The 24,457-nt window shown below is 41.8% G+C and overlaps 1 protein-coding gene across 1 annotated transcript in view; it reads right to left on the bottom strand.

Annotated features, from left to right (window-relative positions):
- The window catches only part of adamts18 (ADAM metallopeptidase with thrombospondin type 1 motif, 18), a 53,569-nt gene extending 43,195 nt beyond the window's left edge, over window positions 1-10,374 (bottom strand). Inside the window, exons 1-3 of the mRNA XM_087793127.1 lie at window positions 10,198-10,374; window positions 9,144-9,213; window positions 8,705-9,012 (exon numbers count right to left, since the gene is read on the bottom strand). Of these exons, the coding sequence (XP_087649253.1) occupies window positions 8,705-9,012; window positions 9,144-9,213; window positions 10,198-10,374 (555 nt within the window). The remainder of the gene's footprint in view (window positions 1-8,704; window positions 9,013-9,143; window positions 9,214-10,197) is intronic.
- Between the last annotated feature and the right edge of the window lie 14,083 nt (window positions 10,375-24,457).

The raw sequence follows: 24,457 nt of genomic DNA, 5'->3' as shown, positions 1-24,457 counted from the left end.
ATATTGTAGCAACAAGTATATATGTGTAGTATTGTCCAGTCGATCATCAAACACAGAGATGGTTCCAAAGCTTAGGAGCAACAGTCTGGAAGGATTTCTCTCCTCTGGTCCGGAAGTTCAGGAACCATCAGTAGATTCTGATCCACAGACCTCAGAGCCCGAGCTGGGGTGTAAGTCTGGATCAGATCACTGATGGAAGGTCTGACCATGAATAGATCTGAAAGTAAGAACCAGAATTTTAAAATGATCCTGAAAGAAACTGGCAGCCAGTGAAGAGTTTGAAGGAGAAATGTGAGTTCTTCTACTAGAGCAGCCAGTGAAGAGTTTGAAGGAGAAATGTGAGTTCTTCTACTAGAGCAGCCAGTGAAGAGTTTGAAGGAGAAATGTGAGTTCTTCTACTAGAGCAGCCAGTGAAGAGTTTGAAGGAGAAATGTGAGTTCTTCTACTAGAGCGGCTCAGAATTCTGGCTGCAGAGTTTAGTATGAACTGCAGGCGAGACACATCCTTCTGGTTTAGACATGATTCAGTAAAAGATGGTTAAGTCACAGATTCCACGTGTTATTAATTACAGTCCGTGCTGAAGACTCCTTCAGTGCAGGACTCCCTGGACTTAGACTTCAGTGACCTCTGTGGGGCCTTTTTAAAGTCCACATCTCAGCACCGACACGGTTCATCTACACTGAGGCCTATAGCTCGACCAGGCGTGCCCCGAAGAGTGTTGATACCAGCCGTAATCTACTGTATATCAAATACAACGCCTCAATTAGTCGCTGGCCTAAGGTGACCGCGGCGCTTGGACCAAAAGAGTTTGGAATTTGAAGGTCAGAGGAGGCGTCGGCCGTCAACAAAGTGGCCTGTCGCCTTTCGTTTGAGCGTCTTTTCATCTGTCCGTCCGCGACTGAACCCGGAGCCGGAAAACAAGTCGACCGGGTTTTTGACTTTTACGAAACAAAAGTCAATATTTGAGTGTAAAAAAAAAAACGTTTTTAGATTTTGCCGAGTCAACACAAGTCATGGAAGTTGTTATTAATTTTGTCATGTAAAATGAGATCCTTGGCAGAGTTATGGACCGTCTCGGTGCTATTTTAAGTCGACTATGACCCTCAATATTTGCTCTGGAAGGACTGATACCTGAACGCATCGTCCCTCTGCCAGTTTGCACTTTCTTCTATTCCAGGATCCTAAACGAGCGTCTGCTCTTCCTCCTCTATACTCTTTAAAAGCCACATTCACAGGCGGACTGTAATTATTCCGATGGTAGCTGCAGTGGAAACGCCAGTGGCCTCCGGGCTGTTCCTGATCACGTGACTCCGCTGGAGTGCAGATGTTGCTCTGGAGCTCAGTAATCACCGGCTTCCAGCTTCCCAGCTCGGCCCGGTCTTTACCAGCGTGTAAGCACTTAGTCATTTGCCTTAGAATGTCACGGTGGGAAACCTTGAAAGAGTTTATAAAGACGAGACCCCAAACCGCCATGTTGGCGAGGAGACGGCGGGGTTAGCGGTCGCCATTGAAGTGGAGGAGCAAAGAAGCTCTAAGAATATTCATCCGATTCCTCCGACGATTACCGAGCTGCGTTTGTCAACACCGCCGTGTTTGTGTTGGAAAATCATCCACTTCCTCAAACTGGGAACAAACTATCAACAGAGGTTGAAACTCGACGCGACAAGAAACTGAATGTTTGAATCTAAATATCAGTTTCTTTCATTTTGCTGTGGATGACACACAGTTTATTGTAAATACATACTTTTTTCGTTTTCTCTTTTACAACAATATCAAAAAAATTCTCCAGGAAATATATAAAAAAAAATCGTTCAAAATCCTCTTTTTTAAACCAGATTTTATTATGTCATTATTTAAAAAGATAAAAAGATGTTGATTCGAAATGTTTTTTAAAATAAATTTATTTAAAAAAAATGCTTTATGTTTTTCCTGTAATCCTACCTTTACACTGTTTCCTTAAGAGACATCACAGACAGCAGTCAAACCACTGCAGGAGCCAAAGTCTCAAGCAACACACAGTTTGATGTGATGGATTTAGATTAGATTAGATCAACCTTATTCAATCCTTCTTGAATATTAATTCATTTAAAGAAAATGTATTAAAGAATTAATTAATTAATTCTTGAAGAGTTCTAGTCGAAGCAGACGATAGAAGGGCAAACAAGTTTCAGGAACGGAAGAACAAAGTGCAAACCTTACGAACAAAGTGGAAATAGATAACAAAGTGCAAATTTAAAGAGCAAAGAAAAAAGGAAACAGAACAAGGACCTTCAAAAGATCCAAACATAGAATGATCATAATCAAAGATGATAGATTTGCTCTTATAAGCAGTTAATAGTAGTAGTTAGTAGTAGATAGTAGATTATAAATCATTAGCTAGAGGTTGACTTGTCACCCCGTAACACACCACAAATACAAAGTGTAAAAAGAAATATAAAAAATGTTTTCACCAGTAATTTACAGGACATTTTAAATTGAATGCTATACATGTTAGCTAAGCTAGTAGCTAACAGTGCGAGTATAACACTTCCTGTACAGTATGTTGAAGATTAGAATGTCGTAGAAAGTTGAATCTTTCCTGCACACACCGGGGATGTTCTTCCACACACACACACACACACACACACACACACACACACACACACACACACACACACACACACACACACACACACACACGAGTTAAAAGTCTTGAATGGTTGGTCTGCACAGAAAGACCACCTTTGCTCTCCCGACTCACACTTGCACTGCTGCAGCAAATTAAAGGGACCTGTGATCTCGCTTAAACACCACTTCAGGTTCCGTTCAGGTCTCAACGCATGAGACTCTCACACTTTCACAAAGAGCTGGAAGATCTTCAGATCATCACAAACTATGTGTCGCTTCACGCGTCCAGAGAGAGTTTTATAAACGTGTGATTAAATCGAGTAGATGTTCACAGATACATGTGCAGTAATACCTTCTATCTGAAGTAGTGCTGCTGCGTTCACAGGCACTGAATGTATATTTAACGTTACAACAACGCAGGATTGCACATGATGATTGATTGATTTTGATACTTTTATTTGGGTTTTACTTGTGGTGTCGTGTCACTTCCTGTTTGCCCAATTTGTTTATGTTATTGTTTACTGTTTTTTTTACTGTGTTTTGACCTCCATGTTTTCTGTTCCACTTTATTGTGTGAATGCTGGTAAGCTGTTAAGCATTCACAGTACTGAGATCCTGATTTTCTCTTTATGTCTTATTCTTATTCTTATTCTTATTCTTATTCTTATTCTAATTCTTATTCTTACTCTTATTCTTATTCTTATTCTTATTTCTCTTATTCTTATGATTTAAACTGTGCTGCTTCTCCTCGCCAATCCTTTTTACTACTAGTAATACTACTACTACTTCTACTTTTACTACTGATTCTACTTTTACTACTAATTCTACTTTTATTGTAATTCTACTTCTACCACTACTTCTACTTCTACTAATACATATACTTTATACTTCTGCTACTTTTTCTACTCCCGCTACTAATTCTTCTACTTCTACTACAAATTCTAGTACTTTTTTTCTTCTTTTTTTTCTTCTTTAAAACCTTTTCCAGTTTATTTCACTGTTTTCACATCAGTGTTTCTTCTTTATGACATAATTTCAACTGTTTCCATTCATTTGCACTTTGAATACTTGAACTTTCAAGTATTTCACGTGAGAGATTCATCAGAGTCAACATTCACAACTTTAGTTACTGTAGTTTATTTTGATTCTATGTTTCTGTTTTGTTTCTCTTTTATTCCCCGACTTTCATATCCTTTTGTTTTTTTCTATAAAGATATTGGACTCTTGTTGATCGTTTTATTTATATTATATTATATCTTCAGCGTTTTGATCACAAACCTGTCGCTGAAGGACGTACGTCTGATTCAATACTCGATGCATTTGTCCACGTCTGGAAATATTGACAGCGATAGAAGAGATTCTAGTGGATGTTTGCTTGAGATTTATGGCAAAAAGAAAAGACCTGTGACTTAAATGAAGGTCCATTGATTTATGAGTTTGATCCAACATCTGACCAGTAGGAGGCGCTACTGCGCTTAAAATAAAAATAGTTCAACAGATAGTTAGGGGTAAAAACGGCTGAGATTAAGTTCTGGGGTCGTTGGTCGTGGGGTGAGGAGTTGAATTAAGACCATGAGACTCGGCTTGTGGTCTACATTGCTGCGGCCCCCCTGGGGTCCACTGGCTTTGGAGGGTCTGAGGATGTGTGAAGGGGCCCCGGGGCCTTTAAGATCCACCTCGGGCTCTTCACTAATTGTCTTCGCACAACTTGCTCAGCGTCTCGTAAACGGAGTCGCAGGAGAAAGTGTTGGAGACGACGAGAGCTTTTGTTGGAGCCGAGGGTCTCCAGCCTGGACCCAGCAGGGGGTCGAGCAGCAACTCCCGCCGCCGCTCATACACATGGAAATGTAGCTTTTGTTGTGGATCGAAGCTCTAAACGAAGTCAAAGACTCAACTTAAGGAGGTCGAGACAATCCTGCTGCTGTGCTGAACACGTGAGAAGGAAAACTCAACAGCTTGACTTCGTCGTGTGGCGGAGAGAGAATGTCAGACGCCAGACCCCCTGCTGTGAGGGTCTGTTGTCACTGAGTCTGGTCTGAGTGATGGTCAAGCTTCAGGACTATCTTCTGCAGGAGAGAAGGTCACTGGACTATGTCTGGGTGATGATAGAAGTTGATGATTCATTATTATTTCAGTGGATATTTAAATACAAAGTACAAAACAAATCACTTCGTTATTTCATATTTCATGATCACTGGCAGTCTTACGTGAGCTTTAAAGATAAACATATTGTTATATTAAATAATTATATCAACTGTCATAAAATATCATTCAATGTTGTTCTATAATTAAAACAACTGTATTTTTTTATTTAAAACCCTGAGAGTTACTCTGCAAAATATTTAAAGTTTGAATTTCAAAGAGAATAAAATAAACATTGTCAGCGTCAAAAAATCAAAGTTTAGATCAAAGTTATGTTTGTGAAACAAGATATTTAACTACAACAGCAATTTTGTGATGAATTTCAACGAGAAATAGTCTAAAAACTCTTGTACAAATTGTTGTAACTTTTCTAATTAAAGTATATTTTAAATTAAGTGTAATGAGAATAAAAAAATCATTGACCTTAGCTTGAAGTTAATGTGAAGAAAGAACGATCAAGTTTAAAAAGTTCTTCACACTGGTATCAAGAAGGTCTTGAGTTGAAGTAGAGTTTCTTTGACAACTCTAGTTTGTTCTCAGAGTCCAAACAAAACATACAGAAGTTATCAAAAACGTTTGTTTAAGGACTGACCCTTGGCTTCCACCCATAGTGTCACGTTACAGCAGCTTCTTGCTCGTGACCCACCAGGTCGTTTCAACAAACCAGTTTTTATCTGAAACAATGAGGTTTCTGAGCCTCCAGCGCTGCTGGGGGTGAGACCCTCGTCTAGTAAAGTCAACAGTATGAGTGAGCGAGTGTCGGTCTATGTGTGTCCTGCCTCTTACCCTGTGTAGCTGGGAGACGCTCTTGGACCCAACAATAAAAAAAAGAATAAAGAATAAGAATGATTAGATTAGAATGATGTTTATATTTTTCTAAAGATGGAAATGATGCTGGAAAATGTTTTGTACATTTCAAACATTAAAGTTAAAAGCATCTTTAATATGTTAATATTGATCTGTGAAAACTTGTTTTAGAACGTGTTTCTTATTAACAATTGTATGAGCTCAAGTCGAGGAAATATAGTTTTGGACATAAAATGGACTAAACATTTTTTATTCAAAGTCAGCTAATGTGAAAACTCAACTCTCCTGACATGTAGTGAATGTTCTTCAAAACTTCTCATCATGACCATGTTTTACACTTTATTACTTTATAAAGTTGCTCTGAAATCTGGACGAACGAGAGGTTACGAGAGTCCATGATGACGTAATAATGGCTTCACTCCTCCAGCTGTAATCACGCCCCGCTTTGTTTATACAACGAAGGTAGAGACGATTGATGAGGCGCAGTGACAAACCTCCATCCTTGACCAATCACAGCAGAGTGGGTGTGGTTATGGTCAACAAGATTTAATCTCCAGAAAAACAAGTGTTTTCAGTGGGCGGAGCTTAAGATAATTTTCTAATGTCAATATTTCAATGAAAAGAGAGTTTTGTACAAACACACACTGATGATACTATACATGTACACACACACACACACACATCAACACTTTACAAATATATCTAAGTTATTTCTCTTGGTCAACAGTGTGAGTTAGTTAGTCTAAACTATTTACTACCAACTCAAGTCTCCCCCAAACATCTGAACGTTGATGCAGACGTTGGTTCTGCCAACAAGTGGTCGTGCAGTCGTCGCCCTGCAGTGACGCCGCGACAACAGTGGGTCGCGTTTGATGAACGACTTCTGTTTGTCCAGGTCTCAGCGACCGCTTGGACCGGGTCATTAGTCTTGTGTGAGAAAGACGGCGCACAAGGCGACACGAAGCGTCGGAACCCACACTGAGAACCGGACCCGCTCTCCCGCTGGCACCCAACAGCGGGCACTTCATCACTGTCGAGCATCGAGACCACCAGGGAAACGTCTCCTCCCTGCAGCACCAGAACCTAAGCTCCGCTGAGACCCGGTCTGTCTGTTGGAAGGCAAATTAAAACGGGCGGTTCGGAGCAATTTGTTTGAGAGTCAGCTGAAGTGGACAGGTACAAATGGGTCGAGAGCTGGCCCGGATCCGAGCGAGGCTGCGCGGGGAAAAGACAATGTGACCGCCTTGGCAAGGATCTCAATGAGTAGCCAGATGGGATTAGAGCTAAAACAAATACCCCAGAAATCAGGGCCAAAGAGTCGTTATGTGCAAGAGAATCCACGACTATTCAGACAGCGGCGGTTCCGTTCCTTAGGGATGAAACGATTTCTAGGTCCGTATCCTTCAAAGGTCCAGTTGTTTAGAGAGATGATCCCGTGTAAATAACATGGTTGTGGGTTTGTATCCTTTATGGGGAACATCCCTGACTCTTGCCACGTGGCTGGGATCCTAGTGACATAATGAACGTTTACCTCCGTCTGTGTTCATCTGTTCATCCGTCTTTAAATAACTTGAAAATCAAGCAATTTCAATCGAAACTTTAGGACGGATGCTTTGAGGAATCCTTCAAAACATGAGTGGATCCAGATGGTCTAAAGCATCATCACTGAAGGTGTTGTCTGAGAAGTTTCTTAAGTTTAGTATTTCATGAATTAAATAGTTTGCAGCAGAAACATATAGAAAACAGATTGATAGATATTTGATATATATTTACATTTAAAGCTCAGAACCATTTGAGAAAACTCGAGGTGGAGGTTCAGTCTCATCGGTTTTGAGGAAAGAGGGGCTGTTCTGGTAAAGAGTGATTATAGTCGGACCAGAACAAGCACCAGCTGGTTCTGGACTTGGCCATCTTCACCCAGGAGAGAATAGACCCATGCTGGGAGGTTCTGGTGGGAGCGAGGGGGGCAGTAAATCACTCCAACCCTCTGGGAAACTGCGAACTTGCACCAAAAAGTCTGCAGCCAGAGTCCAGGTTCAACCCCCCCCCCCGACCCCTCTCGTACCCACTCGAGCTGACAGGATTGGGGTCAACCAGCTCAGCGACCTGCGCACAGCAAACCTCAAAAGAAGAAAGGGAACCAAGAGTGGATCCCCCCCCTCGATCCCTCCGTCCTCCTTCAACATATACAGCCTTTCATCTGCCGTGCAGAAGAGTTCATTCCACTCGGGAACATCAGCTTTACCAGTAATTAAAACGCTCGTACAATTAACGCGGATTTACAAGCGAAAATCCCCCAGTGCTGCTTTTAATTCCATCCCCGCCTTCATCCGAGGGATCCGTCGTCCATCTGCCGCTCGCTGGAGTCAGAGGCGAACACGATACGAAGACCGACCGTCAACATCATGACTTCAGCGCTTTCACTTCGGGATGTGTTCGATTTCGCTGCTGTTGACAACTCAATGTACATCCTCTCGCTCAGAAGGAAAGTCCCTGAACCGGTAGAAGTTGGCTCTGGACACACATCCCACTGTCCCAGGAACACAACGGTGTCGGCCGGTGCAAGTGCCCATGAGCAAACCCTTTCACTTGTATGTAGAGTTAGACTTGAACTTGAAACGGGTCCTGCAGAGATGTGTCTCTAAAGGTTCTTCATTTAGTCCATGTTGATCTTGACATTTACTTAAACCATTAAAGCACTTCTATAATCTGCTTTTATAACTTCTGCTTTTGAGAAGAACCAACCCTAGAACTGGACTGAGCGAAGTCACCGAGTCAGACGGAGGATGAACTTGAGCTCGGCTGTGAGAGCAGAAGAGGCTGGAAGGTGAGAAGAGGTGGAGAACCAGGTGATGGATGGATGGATGTTTGAGGTGGAAGCAGATGGACCAGGTGACTGAAGAATTTATGGAGACAAATGTGTCTCGATGCTGCTGGACATGTGTGAGCACAAGCTCAGAAAAGTCACCCCACGAACCCGGAGGGGCGTAATTACAGAGAGGTCTCCCAGGACAAAGACTCCAGGGCGTAAATGTCAAATAAGAATTAGATTTATTTGACCTTACGTAGCAGTTTTTGCTGATGGTTTTTCACACGTTGCTCCTGCAAACCGACCTAACCATCTTCAAGAAGAAGAAGAGCGACTCACCAGTCCACCGCAGGTAGAGACGGCGGCCGACGAGGTCGACATGTTCCGGATAAATCCCTGATACAGGCAGTCGTCGAAGGCCTCGCCTCCCACCACGGTCGTGATGACGTCCCGGCGTAGCTCCTGCACCGAGAACCCCGGACCCACCACCGAAGAGGGGCGCAGGTCCAACAGAAGGTCCCGACCGAAGGCCGACAGCCGGTAGTGTCGGGAGGGGGAGACGGACCTTCTGCCGCGGCGTCGGGACACGTCGCGCGTCAGGAGGCGACCCTCGGAGTCGACCTCCTCCGGACTCACGAAGACGTAGTCTGGGGGAGAAGAACCGTGTCAGGAACCACCTTCAGATGCTTTCACAGCAGCTACGAGAGACCCTGTCCTTGATGAAGTTCCTCCACAACCTCAGAACCTTAGATCCATTCCTGGGAGTGAAGGTACTTACCATGATGGAACCAGTCAGGAGGGTCGGCCCGTGCAGAGTTTGACGTCTGCAAGCAGCAGATATGCAGCGTCTGGGGACGATAAATACAGTTAGAGACGGATTAGACAAATGATGCCGTCAAGAGTGACATCAACGCTTCTGGACAACATTATAGGCTCCGTTGTACCTCCCTGATTAAATGTCAATCAAGTATTTCATTGATATATTTTTACGACCTCTGTAAATTATTTTAACGGGAACAAGACAAGCACGTAGAGTTCCTGCTTCTGGACTACAAGACATGTTTGTAAATCTGGGCAGCTGCACTTCAGGTTCAAAGGTCATAAAGAACGGAAATAAAATAATAGTTTTACTGTCGGACTCTCAAGTCTGAACAATATTCACATTAATTAAAGCGTCTCTTACAGGATTTAACATGTTTTCAAGTCTGTCTTTTCGTTATCCGAGGCTAATGTTATACAATCAACTCACAACACAAGAGGTTTTTTAAAAACCTTTTATGTCCAGTTATTATTGCAACAAATGATAATAATGCAATAAAGTAATCCATTTTCTTTATAATTACTATATTATTTTAGTCTTTAATGAGGTTTACCACTTTTCAGAATAAAATGCATTTTTAAAAATTTACATTTTTAACTTGCAAGTGTTTTTATAAGCAGTATATACTTCTGTATTTTAATACATATAGTTTTTAGTTTACTTTTCTCATGAATGCATTTCAGTTGAGTATTAAACGGATGTTCCTGTGACTTGTTACTTACTTTATATACAAACTTTTCTTATTTAAAGTGATTGTAGGTAAAATAAAATAAAATGACATAAAATGAATTTGTTTTACGTTAAATGCATTCTTTAAAACAACTACATTTAAAATACTTGTAATAGCTCAAAGAACATACATTAGACACAAAACATCATCCGTTATTTTTGATCATTACTCAATTAAATGTAATTTCCAACGATGTCCGTCAGTAGATTTATTATAATATTGTTACTTCTCTGCACTTGAAACGTAAAACCAATCCCATCATCAACTTGGACAGTGGAGTACCCGGAGTAGCTGCTCAACAAACTCAAACATCAACAGGTGAGTCGCCCGCAGACCGACGGGTGACGTCATCGGAGCCAGCGCGGCATCCCAGGTAAGTGTCCCACGTGCGTGACCCCCAGAAACACCTGCCTTGATGATGCTCCACGACACGAAGGTGGAGAGCGCGGGCGAGTCCATGGCGAGGCCGTTATCTCCGGGTACTCTCCTGGGTTGACGCGACGACTCTCCGCAGGCGCATCCTCACACCGCCGGCGAACACACGCGCGGACACACACACGCATGAGTGTGTGAGGAGCCGCACAGACGCCGCTGACTGAGGCTCGGTGTGTGTGTGTGTGAGAGTGTGTGTGGAGGCGGGAGGAGGAGGAGGGGGGGAGGGTCGGCAGCCAATCACTGCGCAGCATCACTTGGGAAGATGGATGCGTTCAGGCGCATCATGTAAAGTTCGAGTTCTGATGCTGAGACATGAACTTGTCACAGACACCAGGAGAAGAACCATCTTGACTGTGTCTACTCACTGGTCCAGGAGAAGAACCATCTTGACTGTGTCTACTCACTGGTCCAGAAGAAGAACCATCTTGACTGTGTCTACTCACTAGTCCAGGAGAAGAACCATCTTGACTGTGTCTACTCACTGGTCCAGAAGAAGAACCATCTTGACTGTGTCTACTCACTAGTCCAGGAGAAGAACCATCTTGGCTGTGTCTTCTCACGTCACTAGTCCAGGAGAAGAACCATCTTGACTGTGTCTACTCACATCACTGGTCCAGGAGAATAACCACCTTGACTGTGTCTACTCACTGGTCCAGGAGAAGAACCATCTTGACTGTGTCTACTCACTAGTCCAGGAGAAGAACCACCTCGACTGTGTCTACTCACGTCACTGGTCCAAGAGAAGAACCATCTTGACTGTGTCTACTCACTAGTCCAGGAGAAGAACCATCTTGACTGTGTCTACTCACTAGTCCAGGAGAAGAACCATCTTGACTGTGTCTATTCACTAGTCCAGGAGAAGAACCATCTTGACTGTGTCTACTCACGTCACTGGTCCAGGAGAAGAACCACCTCGACTGTGTCTACTCACGTCACTGGTCCAGAAGAAGAACCATCTTGACTGTGTCTACTCACGTCACTGGTCCAGGAGAAGAACCATCTTGACTGTGTCTACTCACGTCACTGGTCCAGGAGAAGAACCATCTTGACTGTGTCTACTCACGTCACTGGTCCAGGAGAAGAACCATCTTGACTGTGTCTACTCACTAGTCCAGGAGAAGAACCATCTTGACTGTGTCTACTCACGTCACTAGTCCAGGAGAAGAACCATCTTGACTGTGTCTACTCACGTCACTGGTCCAGGAGAAGAACCATCTTGACTGTGTCTACTCACGTCACTGGTCCAGGAGAAGAACCATCTTGACTGTGTCTACTCACTGGTCCAGGAGAAGAACCATCTTGACTGTGTCTACTCACGTCACTGGTCCAGGAGAAGAACCATCTTGACTGTGTCTACTCACGTCACTGGTCCAGGAGAAGAACCATCTTGACTGTGTCTACTCACGTCACTGGTCCAGGAGAAGAACCATCTTGACTGTGTCTACTCACGTCACTGGTCCAGGAGAAGAACCATCTTGGCTGTGTCTACTCACGTCACTGGTCCAGGAGAAGAACCATCTTGACTGTGTCTACTCACTAGTCCAGGAGAAGAACCATCTTGACTGTGTCTACTCACTAGTCCAGGAGAAGAACCATCTTGACTGTGTCTTCTCACGTCACTGGTCCAGGAGAAGAACCATCTTGACTGTGTCTTCTCACGTCACTGGTCCAGGAGAAGAACCATCTTGACTGTGTCTACTCACTAGTCCAGGAGAAGAACCATCTTGACTGTGTCTTCTCACGTCACTGGTCCAGGAGAAGAACCATCTTGACTGTGTCTACTCACATCACTGGTCCAGGAGAAGAACCATCTTGACTGTGTCTACTCACTAGTCCAGGAGAAGAACCATCTTGACTGTGTCTACTCACTAGTCCAGGAGAAGAACCATCTTGACTGTGTCTACTCACGTCACTGGTCCAGGAGAAGAACCACCTCGACTGTGTCTACTCACGTCACTGGTCCAGAAGAAGAACCATCTTGACTGTGTCTACTCACGTCACTGGTCCAGGAGAAGAACCATCTTGACTGTGTCTACTCACGTCACTGGTCCAGGAGAAGAACCATCTTGACTGTGTCTACTCACGTCACTGGTCCAGGAGAAGAACCATCTTGACTGTGTCTACTCACGTCACTGGTCCAGGAGAAGAACCATCTTGACTGTGTCTACTCACTAGTCCAGGAGAAGAACCATCTTGACTGTGTCTACTCACGTCACTAGTCCAGGAGAAGAACCATCTTGACTGTTCCTACTCACGTCACTGGTCCAGGAGAAGAACCATCTTGACTGTGTCTACTCACGTCACTGGTCCAGGAGAAGAACCATCTTGACTGTGTCTACTCACGTCACTGGTCCAGGAGAAGAACCATCTTGACTGTGTCTACTCACTAGTCCAGGAGAAGAACCATCTTGACTGTGTCTACTCACTGGTCCAGGAGAAGAACCATCTTGTATGTGTCTTCTCACGTCACTGGTCCAGGAGAAGAACCATCTTGACTGTGTCTACTCACTAGTCCAGGAGAAGAACCATCTTGACTGTGTCTACTCACATCACTGGTCCAGGAGAAGAACCATCTTGACTGTGTCTACTCACTAGTCCAGGAGAAGAACCATCTTGACTGTGTCTACTCACGTCACTGGTCCAGGAGAAGAACCATCTTGACTGTGTCTACTCACTGGTCCAGGAGAAGAACCACCTGGATCTACTCCGAGTCTCTCCTGGATGAACATGAGTCTTTCGGCTCAGCTCTTCTGTCACCACCACCTCCCGACACTCGTCTATCTCCATCCTTCCCTCACTCGTGAACCAACTCCAGAGACGCTGACACGTCCAGGTAACATCACCTCGTCAAGGACTTGAGACTTGAGACCAAGAGGACTTTGTATGAACCATGTTTGTTGCAGTATTTGTTCTTCTGACAGTGTCGTTTACAATCCATTAATTAAATATAAATATATACATTTAAATACATATATAGAAGGAGATCAATATAATAAAATAAAATAAAAAGTGAGCATATAAATGTTGATAAAATAATTAAAAATACATTTGTTAAATAAAAGATCTACAGTTTTCAAGAAGGTTCCACAGGATTAACATGAGCTGCAGAAACTGAGGAGTCGACAGTTTCTTCTCGTACTTGAGAACATTTATCATGAAGTTTAAAGATACAAGTGAGTATTTGTTCCATTTATCTTTAATGTATTATTTTAAGAGAAGTATCCGAACACAACTGTGAGAGAAAGTTTTATAAGAAAGACTCACTTTGATCTGGTAAATTAGTCAGCGAGTTAAAAATATGTCACTGATATTTGCTAAATAATGTAGTTGTGCTAATGGCTACAGACAGAAAACGTATAAAGTGTTTGTAAAAAGTGAAAAATGATCTGAAACTTGTCGTATTTGTGACCTTAAATAGTGAGTAACTAAGTAATAGTTATTAGTAAAGATCTTTCCAGACCAGGGTCACAAACAACAAAACAATACTCAATAAAATATATACTTTAAAAGATCAAGATAACACAGAGACAAACACAGCAGCAACAAGAAAGTGAAGAAACAAATAAAAGTGTCTTGAGATGTTTCTTGAAGGAGTCAGTAGATCATCAAACACAGATGTTTCTTGAAGGAGTCAGTAGATCATCAAACACAGATGTTTCTTGAAGGAGTCAGTAGATCATCAAACACAGATGTTTCTTGAAGGAGTCAGTAGATCATCAAACACAGATGTTTCTTGAAGGAGTCAGTAGATCATCAAACACAGATGTTTCTTGAAGGAGTCAGTAGATCATCAAACGCAGAGATGTTTCTTGAAGGAGTCAGTAGATCATCAAACACAGAGATGGTTCCAAAGCTTAGGAGCAACAGTCTGGAAGGATTTCTCTCCTGTGGTCCAGAAGCGTGTTCAGGAACCATCAGTAGATTCTGATCCACAGACCTCAGAGCCCGAGCTGGGGTGTAAGTCTGGATCAGATCACTGATGGAAGGTCTGACCATGAATAGATCTGAAAGTAAGAACCAGAATTTTAAAATGATCCTGAAAGAAACTGGCAGCCAGTGAAGAGTTTGAAGGAGAAATGTGAGTTCTTCTACTAGAGCGGCCAGTGAAGAGTTTGAAGGAGAAATGTGAGTTCTTCTACTAGAGCAGCCAGTGAAGAGTTTGAAGGAGAAATGTGAGTTCTTCTACTAGAGCAGCCAGTGAAGAGTTTGAAGGAGAAATGTGAGTTCTTCTACTAGAGCGGCTCAGAATTCTGGCTGCAGAGTTTAGTATGAACTGCAGGCGAGACACATCCTTCTGGTTTAGACACAAAATAAACTGTTACAATAGTGTAAACGACACAAACACATGGATAATAAGATCCAGATCACGATAAACCAGAGAGTGACGACTGAAATAAATGATCTCAATCACCGGATGTTAAAGTAATGATCTCTGCTGCACTTCAGGAGCAACTCGACGCACGTTCATATCTCGCCGGACGTTCCTCCTCGAGCCTGATATTCTCTGCAGATGCTCCGGGGATTCATGAGTACGAGGATTAGACGGGATTATCGTGGGCTTCTGTCAGAGACATGTCAGCTGTGCTTCATAAACGCTGGAGAGACTGAAATACTCTCGCAAGTCTCGTCGTGTCGTCCAGAAAAAGAAGGAAAAAAATGAAGATTCTCCCTCGAGCTCTCTTCGCCCACACGTTTGGTCCCGGTCCAAGTGGAACTCACGTACCATCACTTTTTAAACCTCACGACTCGGGTTGTTAAAAAATCCGCATTATTTTAGATTCACACCAAAAGACATCAAAGCGCCACCTACTGGTCACTTCAACTCCTGCAGCCCGACTTGTCAACGTGACCTTTTATATAAACTGAACTGAACTGAACTGAACTGAACTGAACTGAACCTTCGATGATGCATTTTGACATGGACCTATGTTTAGTGTCGAGTCAGAGAACGTGACCAGCGGGTGGCGCTGTGCAGCAGCGCTCCTGCTCCGCCGCCTCCGTCTCCAACACTAGCAAACGTCTCGTGTCCTGAAAACAAACTTCCTGCTTCCGTGGACGTTCTCCGACCTGGACCTGGTTCCTGCCACGGCGCTGACAGACGACTGGATCGCTCATCGCACACGTTCTCAGGTTCTGTCAGGCGTGGTTCGCTCCCTCAGACCCGATGTTTCCAGCTCACGTCCAGGAAGGAACCGACGAACTTGAAGACCATCCATGTGTTTGACACGTTCTTGGATGTTTCCGTGTCAACACGCAGGAAAACAACACTTGAATTGAACTGAGTTCACGCTCAACACAGTTCACTCGGGTCAACACACCTGCCTTTAGACTGTGTCCCGTCCCATGCTTAGATAGTGCTTGGCTGCTTCTTCACTCTCTCTTTCTTCAACTAACGTGAAAACCCTACATTTGAGGCTAACTTGCTAGTGTAAGTATTTGAGGCAAACTTGCTAGTGCTAATGTTTGAGGCTAACTATTTAGTGTTTGAGGCTAATTTGCTAGTGCTAATGTTTGAGGCTAACTATCTAGTGTTTGAGGCTAACTTGCTAGTGCTAATGTTTGAGGCTAACTATCTAGTGTTTGAGGATAACTTGCTAGTGTAAGTATTTGAGGCTAGCTTGCTAGTGGTTGAGGCTAACTTGCTAGTGTAGGTATTTGAGGTTAACTTGCTAGTGTAGGGATTTGAGGTTAACTTGCTAGTGTAGGGATTTGAGGTTAACTTGCTAGTGTAGGTATTTGAGGTTAACTTGCTAGTGTAGGGATTTGAGGTTAACTTGCTAGTGCTATTGTTTGAGCCTAACTATCTAGTGTTTGAGGCTAGCTTGCTAGTGTACGTATTTGAGGCTAGCTTGCTAGTGTTTGAGGCTAACTTGCTAGTGTAGGTATTTGAGGTTAACTTGCTAGTGTAGGGATTTGAGGTTAATTTGCTAGTGCTATTGTTTGAGCCTAACTATCTAGTGTTTGAGGCTAGCTTGCTAGTGTACGTATTTGAGGCTAGCTTGCTAGTGTTTGAGGCTAACTTGCTAGTGCTAGAGTATGAGGCTAACTATCTAGTGTTTTAGGCTAACTTGCTAGTGCTAGTGTTTGAGGCTAACTTGCTAGTGATAGTGTTTTAGGCTAACTTGCTAGTGCTAGTGTTTAAGGATAACATGCTAGTGCCAGTGTTTTAGACTAACTTGCTAGTGCTATTGTTAGAGGCTAACTTGCTAGTGTTTAAGACTAACATGCTAGCACTAGTGTTTGAGGCTAACTTGGTAGTGTTTGAGGTTAACAGCTAGTGTTTAAGGCTAACATGCTAGCGCTAATGTTTGAGGCCAACTTACTAGTGCTACTTTTTGAGGCTAACTTGCTAGTGCTAATGTTTAAGGCTAACTTGCTGGTGTTTGAGGCTAACTTGCTAGAGCTAATCTTTAAGGCTAACTTGCTAATGTTTGAGGCTAACTTGCTGGTGCTAATGTTTGTGGCTAACTTTGATTGATGCTGAAGAGTAAATAGGACGTGTTATTGATTGAAGGACGTCTGATGTATGACTTCAGTTCAACACGTATGTAGACGAGCAGGTCAGGGAGTCATTGGTCCAAACACAGTTACCCAGAGTTCCATATGTTGCACCGACATGTTGTTTGTTTGTTATCCTCTGAGCTTCTGCCTGAAAGTGGCTTCCTGTCGAGGTGAGTTCCTGGAATGACCCCCCGCTGACCACATCTGTCCCCGCTGACCACATCTGTCCCTCGCCATCATGTTTTCCTCGACGTTAAAAAGGATGACAAGGATGATGGATGTGTTGCATCGTACGTCTCGGAGAGTTTGTCGTCTCCACGTCGCCCCCTGCAGCATCAAAGACATCACGACGACCTGCTGAGGAGCATCTGTGGATCCCAGGAGCTCAGACACCAACTCTCTGTCGCCTGTTACCCTGTGTAGCTGGGATGTTTTTTTCAGCCTTTCATGACCCTGAGTTTAGAACACTTGAGAATGGGAAACACAACTGGTCCTTTCTTTCTTTCTTTCTTTATTTCCTTCTTTCCTTTTTTTCAATCTTCCTTTACTCCTTTCTTTCTTTTCATTTCTTCATATCTTTCTTCCTTATCCTTGCTCTCTTCTTCTTTTTCTGTGCTTCCATGTTTGTGTCGTTCTGTGTATGTTTCCATGATTAACTCTTTATATTTCTGCTCTACTCTTTGACTTCTAGTGCTAGTGTTTTAGGCGACCTTTCTAGTGTTTGAGGCTAACCTGCTAGATGGATGAAGAACGTGATGAAGCACCGACACAATGATACGCGTCGTCAGGTTTGGACCTGCAGGTGGATTTCATTGAACGAGTGTCAAAGTGAATCCAGGAGCCAAAATATTTCATCAGCAGAGATTGTAGGTCGAACACATGTGTCTTTAACTGTCGTTTACAGGAAGTAAGTTTAAGGATCGCAACACCTTTAATGATCTCAGTTTTTGTTTTGCTCTTGTTGAAAGTTTCTCTTCCCTATCTTATCTCAGGTAAATAAGTAAGTAAGTAAGTAAGTAAGTAAGTAAGTAAGTTAGTAAGTAAGTAAGTAACTAAGTAAGTAAGTTAGTAAGTAAGTAAGTAAGTAACTAAGTAAGTAAGTTAGTAAGTAAGTAAGTAAGTAAGTAAGTAAGTAAGTAAGTAAGTAAGTAAGTAAGTTAGTAAGTAAGTAAGTAAGTAAGTAAGTTAGTAAGTTAGTAAGTAAGTAAGTAATAGGTAAGTTAGTAAGTAAGTAAGTTAGTAAGTAAATAAGTAAGTAAGTAAGTAAGTAAGTTAGTAAGTAAGTAAGTAAGTTAGTAAGTAAGTTAGTAAGTAAGTAAGTAAGTTAGTAAGTAAGTAAGTAAGTAAGTAAGTAAGTAAGTTAGTAAGTAAGTAAGTAACTAAGTAAGTAAGTTAGTAAGTAAGTAAGTAAGTAACTAAGTAAGTAAGTTAGTAAGTAAGTAAGTAAGTAAGTAAGTAAGTAAGTAAGTAAGTAAGTAAGTTAGTAAGTAAGTAAGTAAGTAAGTAAGTTAGTAAGTTAGTAAGTAAGTAAGTAATAGGTAAGTTAGTAAGTAAGTAAGTTAGTAAGTAAATAAGTAAGTAAGTAAGTAAGTAAGTTAGTAAGTAAGTAAGTAAGTTAGTAAGTAAGTTAGTAAGTAAGTAAGTAAGTTAGTAAGTAAGTAAGTAAGTAAGTAAGTAAGTAAGTTAGTAAGTAAGTAAGTAAGTAAGTAAGTAAGTAAGTAAGTAAGTAAGTAAGTTAGTAAGTAAGTAAGTAAGTTAGTAAGTAAGTAAGTAAGTAAGTAAGTAAGTTAGTAAGTAAGTAAGTAAGTAAGTTGGTAAGTAAGTAAGTTAGTAAGTAAGTTAGAAAGTAAGTTAGTAAGTAAGTAAGTAAGTAAGTTAGTAAGTAAGTAAGTAAGTTAGTAAGTAAGTAAGTTAGTAAGTAAGTATGTAAGTTAGTAAGTAAGTAAGTAAGTAAGTTGGTAAGTAAGTAAGTTAGTAAGTAAGTTAGTAAGTAAGTAAGTAAGTAAGTAAGTTAGTAAGTAAGTAAGTAAGTAAGTAAGTAAGTTAGTAAGTAAGTAAGTAAGTTAGTAAGTAAGTAGGTTAGTAAGTAAGTAAGTAAGTAAGTAAGTTAGTAAGTAAGTAAGTTAGTAAGTAAGTAAGTTAGTAAGTAAGTAAGTTAGTAAGTAAGTATGTAAGTCACAACATCACCATCCATCTACTGTCACTTCCACACAACCATCCTGCGTAAAATGAATGAACTCAGTAAACAATGATGCCTGTAGACGGTTGTTGGTCTGAACTACACAACAAGTGAGTGAGGTTGTGTTGCTGCTCTCGGGTTCGTACACGTGTGCGTCTGCCGCGCGTCGACTGTCTTTGATGCGCTCCTCAGGTTACACTCGATACGACTGTGATGACAACAAACTGTGAAAGTCTCCGGAGACATCTGAGGAACCGAGGCCGCTGTGATCATCTCGCACCTCAGACGAGCAGAGCCGGGGTTTCCCCACTTTCACTTTGAACCGAGGGAAGTCGGATGAAACCAGGCGTCCGAGAACGTCTGGCGTCACTCTCGCACCTCGGTGACGTCGCAGGGCTGACGGTGGTGGATCTTCTCCACGTCTGAGATCCTCATGAGCAGAGATGGTCACGACACGGTTCTTATGCTTCTGCACTAACGGCAAGAAATCATTTGTAACTTAGCAAGTATTTTAAAACCTTTTTGTGGTAAAAATAGGTTAATTAATACCTTTTTTTGAAATTTCAAAAAACTAAATTTTAAACATTTAGGCAACATTTATTTGCGTTCACATGGTCTGTCAGATATCATACTTTAGTTTTCAGACATTATTTCCCATTTTCAGATATGTTGATTTTTGGCCTTTTTTTCACAAGTTCTCCTGGTAAAGTATGTTTCTTATGTAAAACAATAAAAACAGACGATGGTGTTTTGGTAAAATGTTGAGCATCATGTTAATCACAGAAAAATAAAGAAGAAACATATTTTTTAAATTATATTTTAATCAAATAATGAAGGTTTTCAACTTTTTTTTTATTTTTCATGAAAATCATCCAGAGAATCCAGAGTTGCCAACAAGTTTTGAGTTAATGTTCAAGTATAGAATTTGAATTTAAAGTTTTTGAATAATAACCTAAACTTTTTCTGATAAAAAACAGAAAGCACTGGGGAAGCACATACCCCTGCCAAGAACATCATGTCACAGTTTATAATAAAACTTACAAGATACAGGACATTCAGATAAATAAAACAACATTTCATGAAAAATATTTTTGTTGACTCATGATAAAATTTAAAAAAAACGGTAAAACTTCATGAATGGTTGCTCAACGGGTTAAAAAGGTGACGAGCAGCAGCAGCAGTGAGAAGCCATACAAGTGAATGATGCTTCTCTTCCAGAGATGAGTCCAGATGCTAATGCACAACATTCATTCATTTATTCTTTCATTCATTTTCTGCTGCTTTATCCCTTGTGGGGGTCGCGGGGAGAATATCCCAGTATCATAGGGCGAGAGGCAGGGGACACCCTGGACAGGACGCCAGTCTGTGTCCGGACACACAAAGACACACAACCATTCACACACACACTAATACATATGGACAATTTCCCAAAGTTCTCAATCAACCTCTGTATGTTTTTGGACTGTGGGAGGAAACCGGAGTGTCCGGAGTAAACCCACACAACACGGGGAGAACATACAAACTACACACAGAAAAGTTGGAATCTAACCAGCAACCTTCTAATGCACAACATCTATTATGAAAATGTCCTTTTAAACATTTTCTACATATTAGAGTTATTTTGCTTCTGGACATAAATAAGCAGCAATACAAACATGACCTCCTTGGCAGAGGTAATAAACGATCACGTGTTCGCTTCTTATTTCACTCTAAAATCCTAGCTTTACTTCTTCTTCCTGCTAAAACCTCACAATGGAAATGAAGATCGTTAAGAAAAACTGTCTCCATGTAATTAATAAAAATCTGTCTGATAATGACTTGTATTTAAAACTCTCTCACTGTTGCTGCATCTGAAGCTCTGTGAGGATCAGAAGATCTGGAGTCACTCGCTGACTCATCGTCTCTGACATGTCATGGTGAACGATCCAGTGACCAGAGCAAACCCAGGAGGTCGAGTCAGAACATTAATCTTTGTGCTCCGAGCTCCTCGGAGAGTGTGTTTGGAAAAGAGTCGAGGGCGTGTGTGTGTTCTTCTGACGCGTCTTCGACAGGTGATCAATAACTGGAGATGAACTGTTTGAAGAGAGAATCGATGGTTAACGTTTAACGTCCAAGAGACATGTTTCTTCACCGTCATTCTTCTAGTCAAGATCCGATCGCACGATCCCACATTCCTCTGGAAGACGCTGCAGGGAAATCTGAGCGATCTCATTGGTCCAAAATCATTCCTCATCACCTGCAGCGTGGACTGGTCTTGAGTGACAGGTGAAACTAATGAATATTTACAGTAAATATATCAGTCGTGAAGCTGAGTCTGCAGAAAGGAAATACAAACAGAAACCACGTGCATCCCCTCGTAAAGGAGCCAGATCGTAACATTTCCTTTGACGGGATCATCAAAGTCAACGACGTCCGACACCGTCTGGGTCTGAACCGAGCTTTAAAGCAACAGTTCACGCAAAATGACACTTGTTTTCTACTCACCCTCGTGTCGACTAGGAGTTGGGATTTTGTTCAGAGTATATAAATGTTTGTTCATTTTAATGTAGCGACTGGTGCTCAGTTTTTTTTAGAATCCCTTATTTGTCCCGCGAGGGGAAATTCGTTAGTGCTTTTGACAGCCATTCACACATACTGATGGGAGTAGGCTGTAGGCTGCACACCTGCGCCAAGTCTACCATCAGGAGCAATCAGGGTGAAGCCTCTTGCTCAGGGACACAACGACACAAGCTTGTCTGGAGCTGGGATTGAACCTGCAACCTTTTGGACTGCAGGCAACCACTCTACCATCTGAGCTATGACACCCCATAGTTGTCTTTGTCCGAAAAGACACTTATAAACATCTAAATACCTTCAAACTGCTTGTGTGTAACGTCTGTTATTGAAGCTCCACATGAGAAGAATTGATCAGGAAACAATTAAATTAGTGTCAATCTAAAGCTTGTTCTTGAGTCTTTCCTCATTGAAACACATTGAAAGTCTCGGAGCGAAAGTTTTGGTCTGATGGTCGAGAAGCTTCCGCTATAAACAATCATAAAATACAGATTTATTTTAGTTTTACCAATTATATTTTTAACAATTCTTCTAATGTTGAGGCTTCAACACAAGAGGGAAGTTACAGTCGAGCAGTTTGAAGGTGTTTAGATGTTTTTAAGTGTCTTCTCGGACGAAGATGAAGACGAAGACAACTGAGCTCCAGTCGCTACATTAAAATGAACAAAAATGTTTGTCTTTAACTCTAAAAAGAACAAATGAATCCTAAAATAATCAACATTAGCCGGCATGAGAGTAGAGACTAAGTGAAGTTTGAGTTTTGGGTGAACTCTGACTTTAAGGAACTTTGGTCGTGATTACTTTTTTGTTTGAATCCCTTTATTTCCCAGAACTCAATCCAACCAGCTGTGGTCGACATGCACTGAATTTTTGTTTTTTTCTTATTCGTTGAAATATAAATAGATGAAAGTCTTCAGGCTCCCAATTAAAAATGCATCTTAATCTCAACCCAAACTATCAATCACTGAACACCAGAGTAAAGCTTATTGTTCCGTGTAAAGAAACGACTGAAAACTGTTATGTCCTTTATGTCTTTCCCAGTGTTTCCTGTTTTTATTTTGAAACCTGCTCCCTTCTGTGTCTGTGTCAGTTTCCTTTCCGGTCCCTTCTCCTGCTGATTGTTATTGTCTCCACCTGTCTTGTGTTCTCCTGCTGATTGTTATTGTCTCCACCTGTCTTGTGTTCTCCTGCTCCACAGCTGCCACTGATTGCTGGCAGCCTTCTTATTCTGCTCACTTTCCCTCAGTCTTTGTTGGTTCGTCTTCCTCACTGTCCCGTGTTCGTCTAGTGTTTGTTTCACGTTCAAGACTCCTGATTCGAGATTGTTTTGCCTTCCCTGTTTTTGACCTTGGTAAGTTTTCTCGCCTTTCTGCCTGCCTGTGCCCTTGACCTGTTTTTTGTACCTCGTTTCCTGTTTGTTGTGTTTTCCTGGACTGCCTTTGACGATCCCTCTGCCTGCTCCTATCAATAAAATTGTCAAGTTTGACAAACAAACACTTTCTGCTCCTCGGTTTCCTTCTGCATCCTGACAAAAACCTACATTTTTAAACATTTAAACTGAACGTCTCAAACATTTACGTTACTTCCTGCTTCAAGATGCCACGGGCAAAATATCCCACCTCTGAGGCGAGTCCAACATTCTGACCTGGGAAAGAGTTTGAGTCGCAAAACCTTGCTGTGTTTGTTTAATGTTTTTGTGCTTTTTATTTGTCATGTTTCCTTCAAGCACCAGGGAAGAGACACATGTACAAATGCTAGAAAAAAACACAAACATGGAGTTAGTGAGCTTAACCAACTATGTTCTCCAGCGAGAACTTGCTGTATCATGTCATAAAAAAGGGTTTCTTTGATTATGGTTGAGCAACAATTAAGTAACAAATATAAAACTTGTGTTTTTGATTCTCTGTTGAGCTTCATTATGTTCTCGCTGGTGTTCAGGGTTTATAAGAAAGCTCGAGATGTTGTCGTTTGATCACGTCCACTCTTAAGTCGTTGTAAAGTGACTTTCAGGTGAAATGTTAAAGACCCTATGATGTCCAAAGTATCTTTTATTAGTGTAGATGAAGATGTTAAACTGACCCACAACTTGAAGATTTGACTCAATCCTAGTCTAGACTCGCAGTGAAGGATCCTGGACCGTGTTGAGAAGAAATGTAACTACAAGAGTTTATACTTTCACTGTCTAACATATATCTGAACCTGTGTCTTTCTATCTAGACGTCAACACAACTGTTGTGTCGCTACAAATTGTCAGGATGTGTTTCTAAAGTTGTCTCCGCCAACAAAGGATGTGTAAAGTTCTGCTCAACGACACTCCTGCAGAATAAAACCTGATCCTTCCAAAGGCTCAGCGACACAAAAGGATGAGTCAGCAGTAAATGTGTCAGAGAAACTCCTCCTTCCGCCCGATGACAACAATGAGATGCTATTAAGCTGCAGCGAAAAGGCTTTTGATACTTTAATGCTCCTGCAGAAGAAGACGAGTCTGAGCCGGAGATGCAGGTTAAACCACACGATTGACCTAAAAACAAGATGGTGTCAGAGAAAGATGGTTCGTTTTCAGGCGACGTCTGTGGCGTCAAACACTGAAGTTCAGATCTTCTGAAAGTTGCATTAACCAATCATAGAACCGAGGTTATGGTGCACACAGATGGACGATTAATCAAGAAGAAGAAACTTGATGTTTTGTCGCCAACAACTAACAATGACTTGAAAGTAACATCAAGTTTGCTGTGAACGCACCTGAGTCACTTCATACACTTTCATCGATAAACCTTATGATTATGATCCTGGTTTGTGTCGTCGTTCGTCATGTCCGTCTATCTAGGGGTCGCTTTTTAAAGAGCCAATCAGGGGCGTCATGTTTCTGTAGCT

The sequence above is a fragment of the Callionymus lyra genome, chromosome 6 (genome assembly GCF_982586985.1).
Source record: "Callionymus lyra chromosome 6, fCalLyr1.hap1.1, whole genome shotgun sequence".
In the NCBI taxonomy this organism is placed as follows: domain Eukaryota; kingdom Metazoa; phylum Chordata; class Actinopteri; order Syngnathiformes; family Callionymidae; genus Callionymus; species Callionymus lyra.
This window is presented reverse-complemented; position numbering and strand designations above follow the sequence as displayed.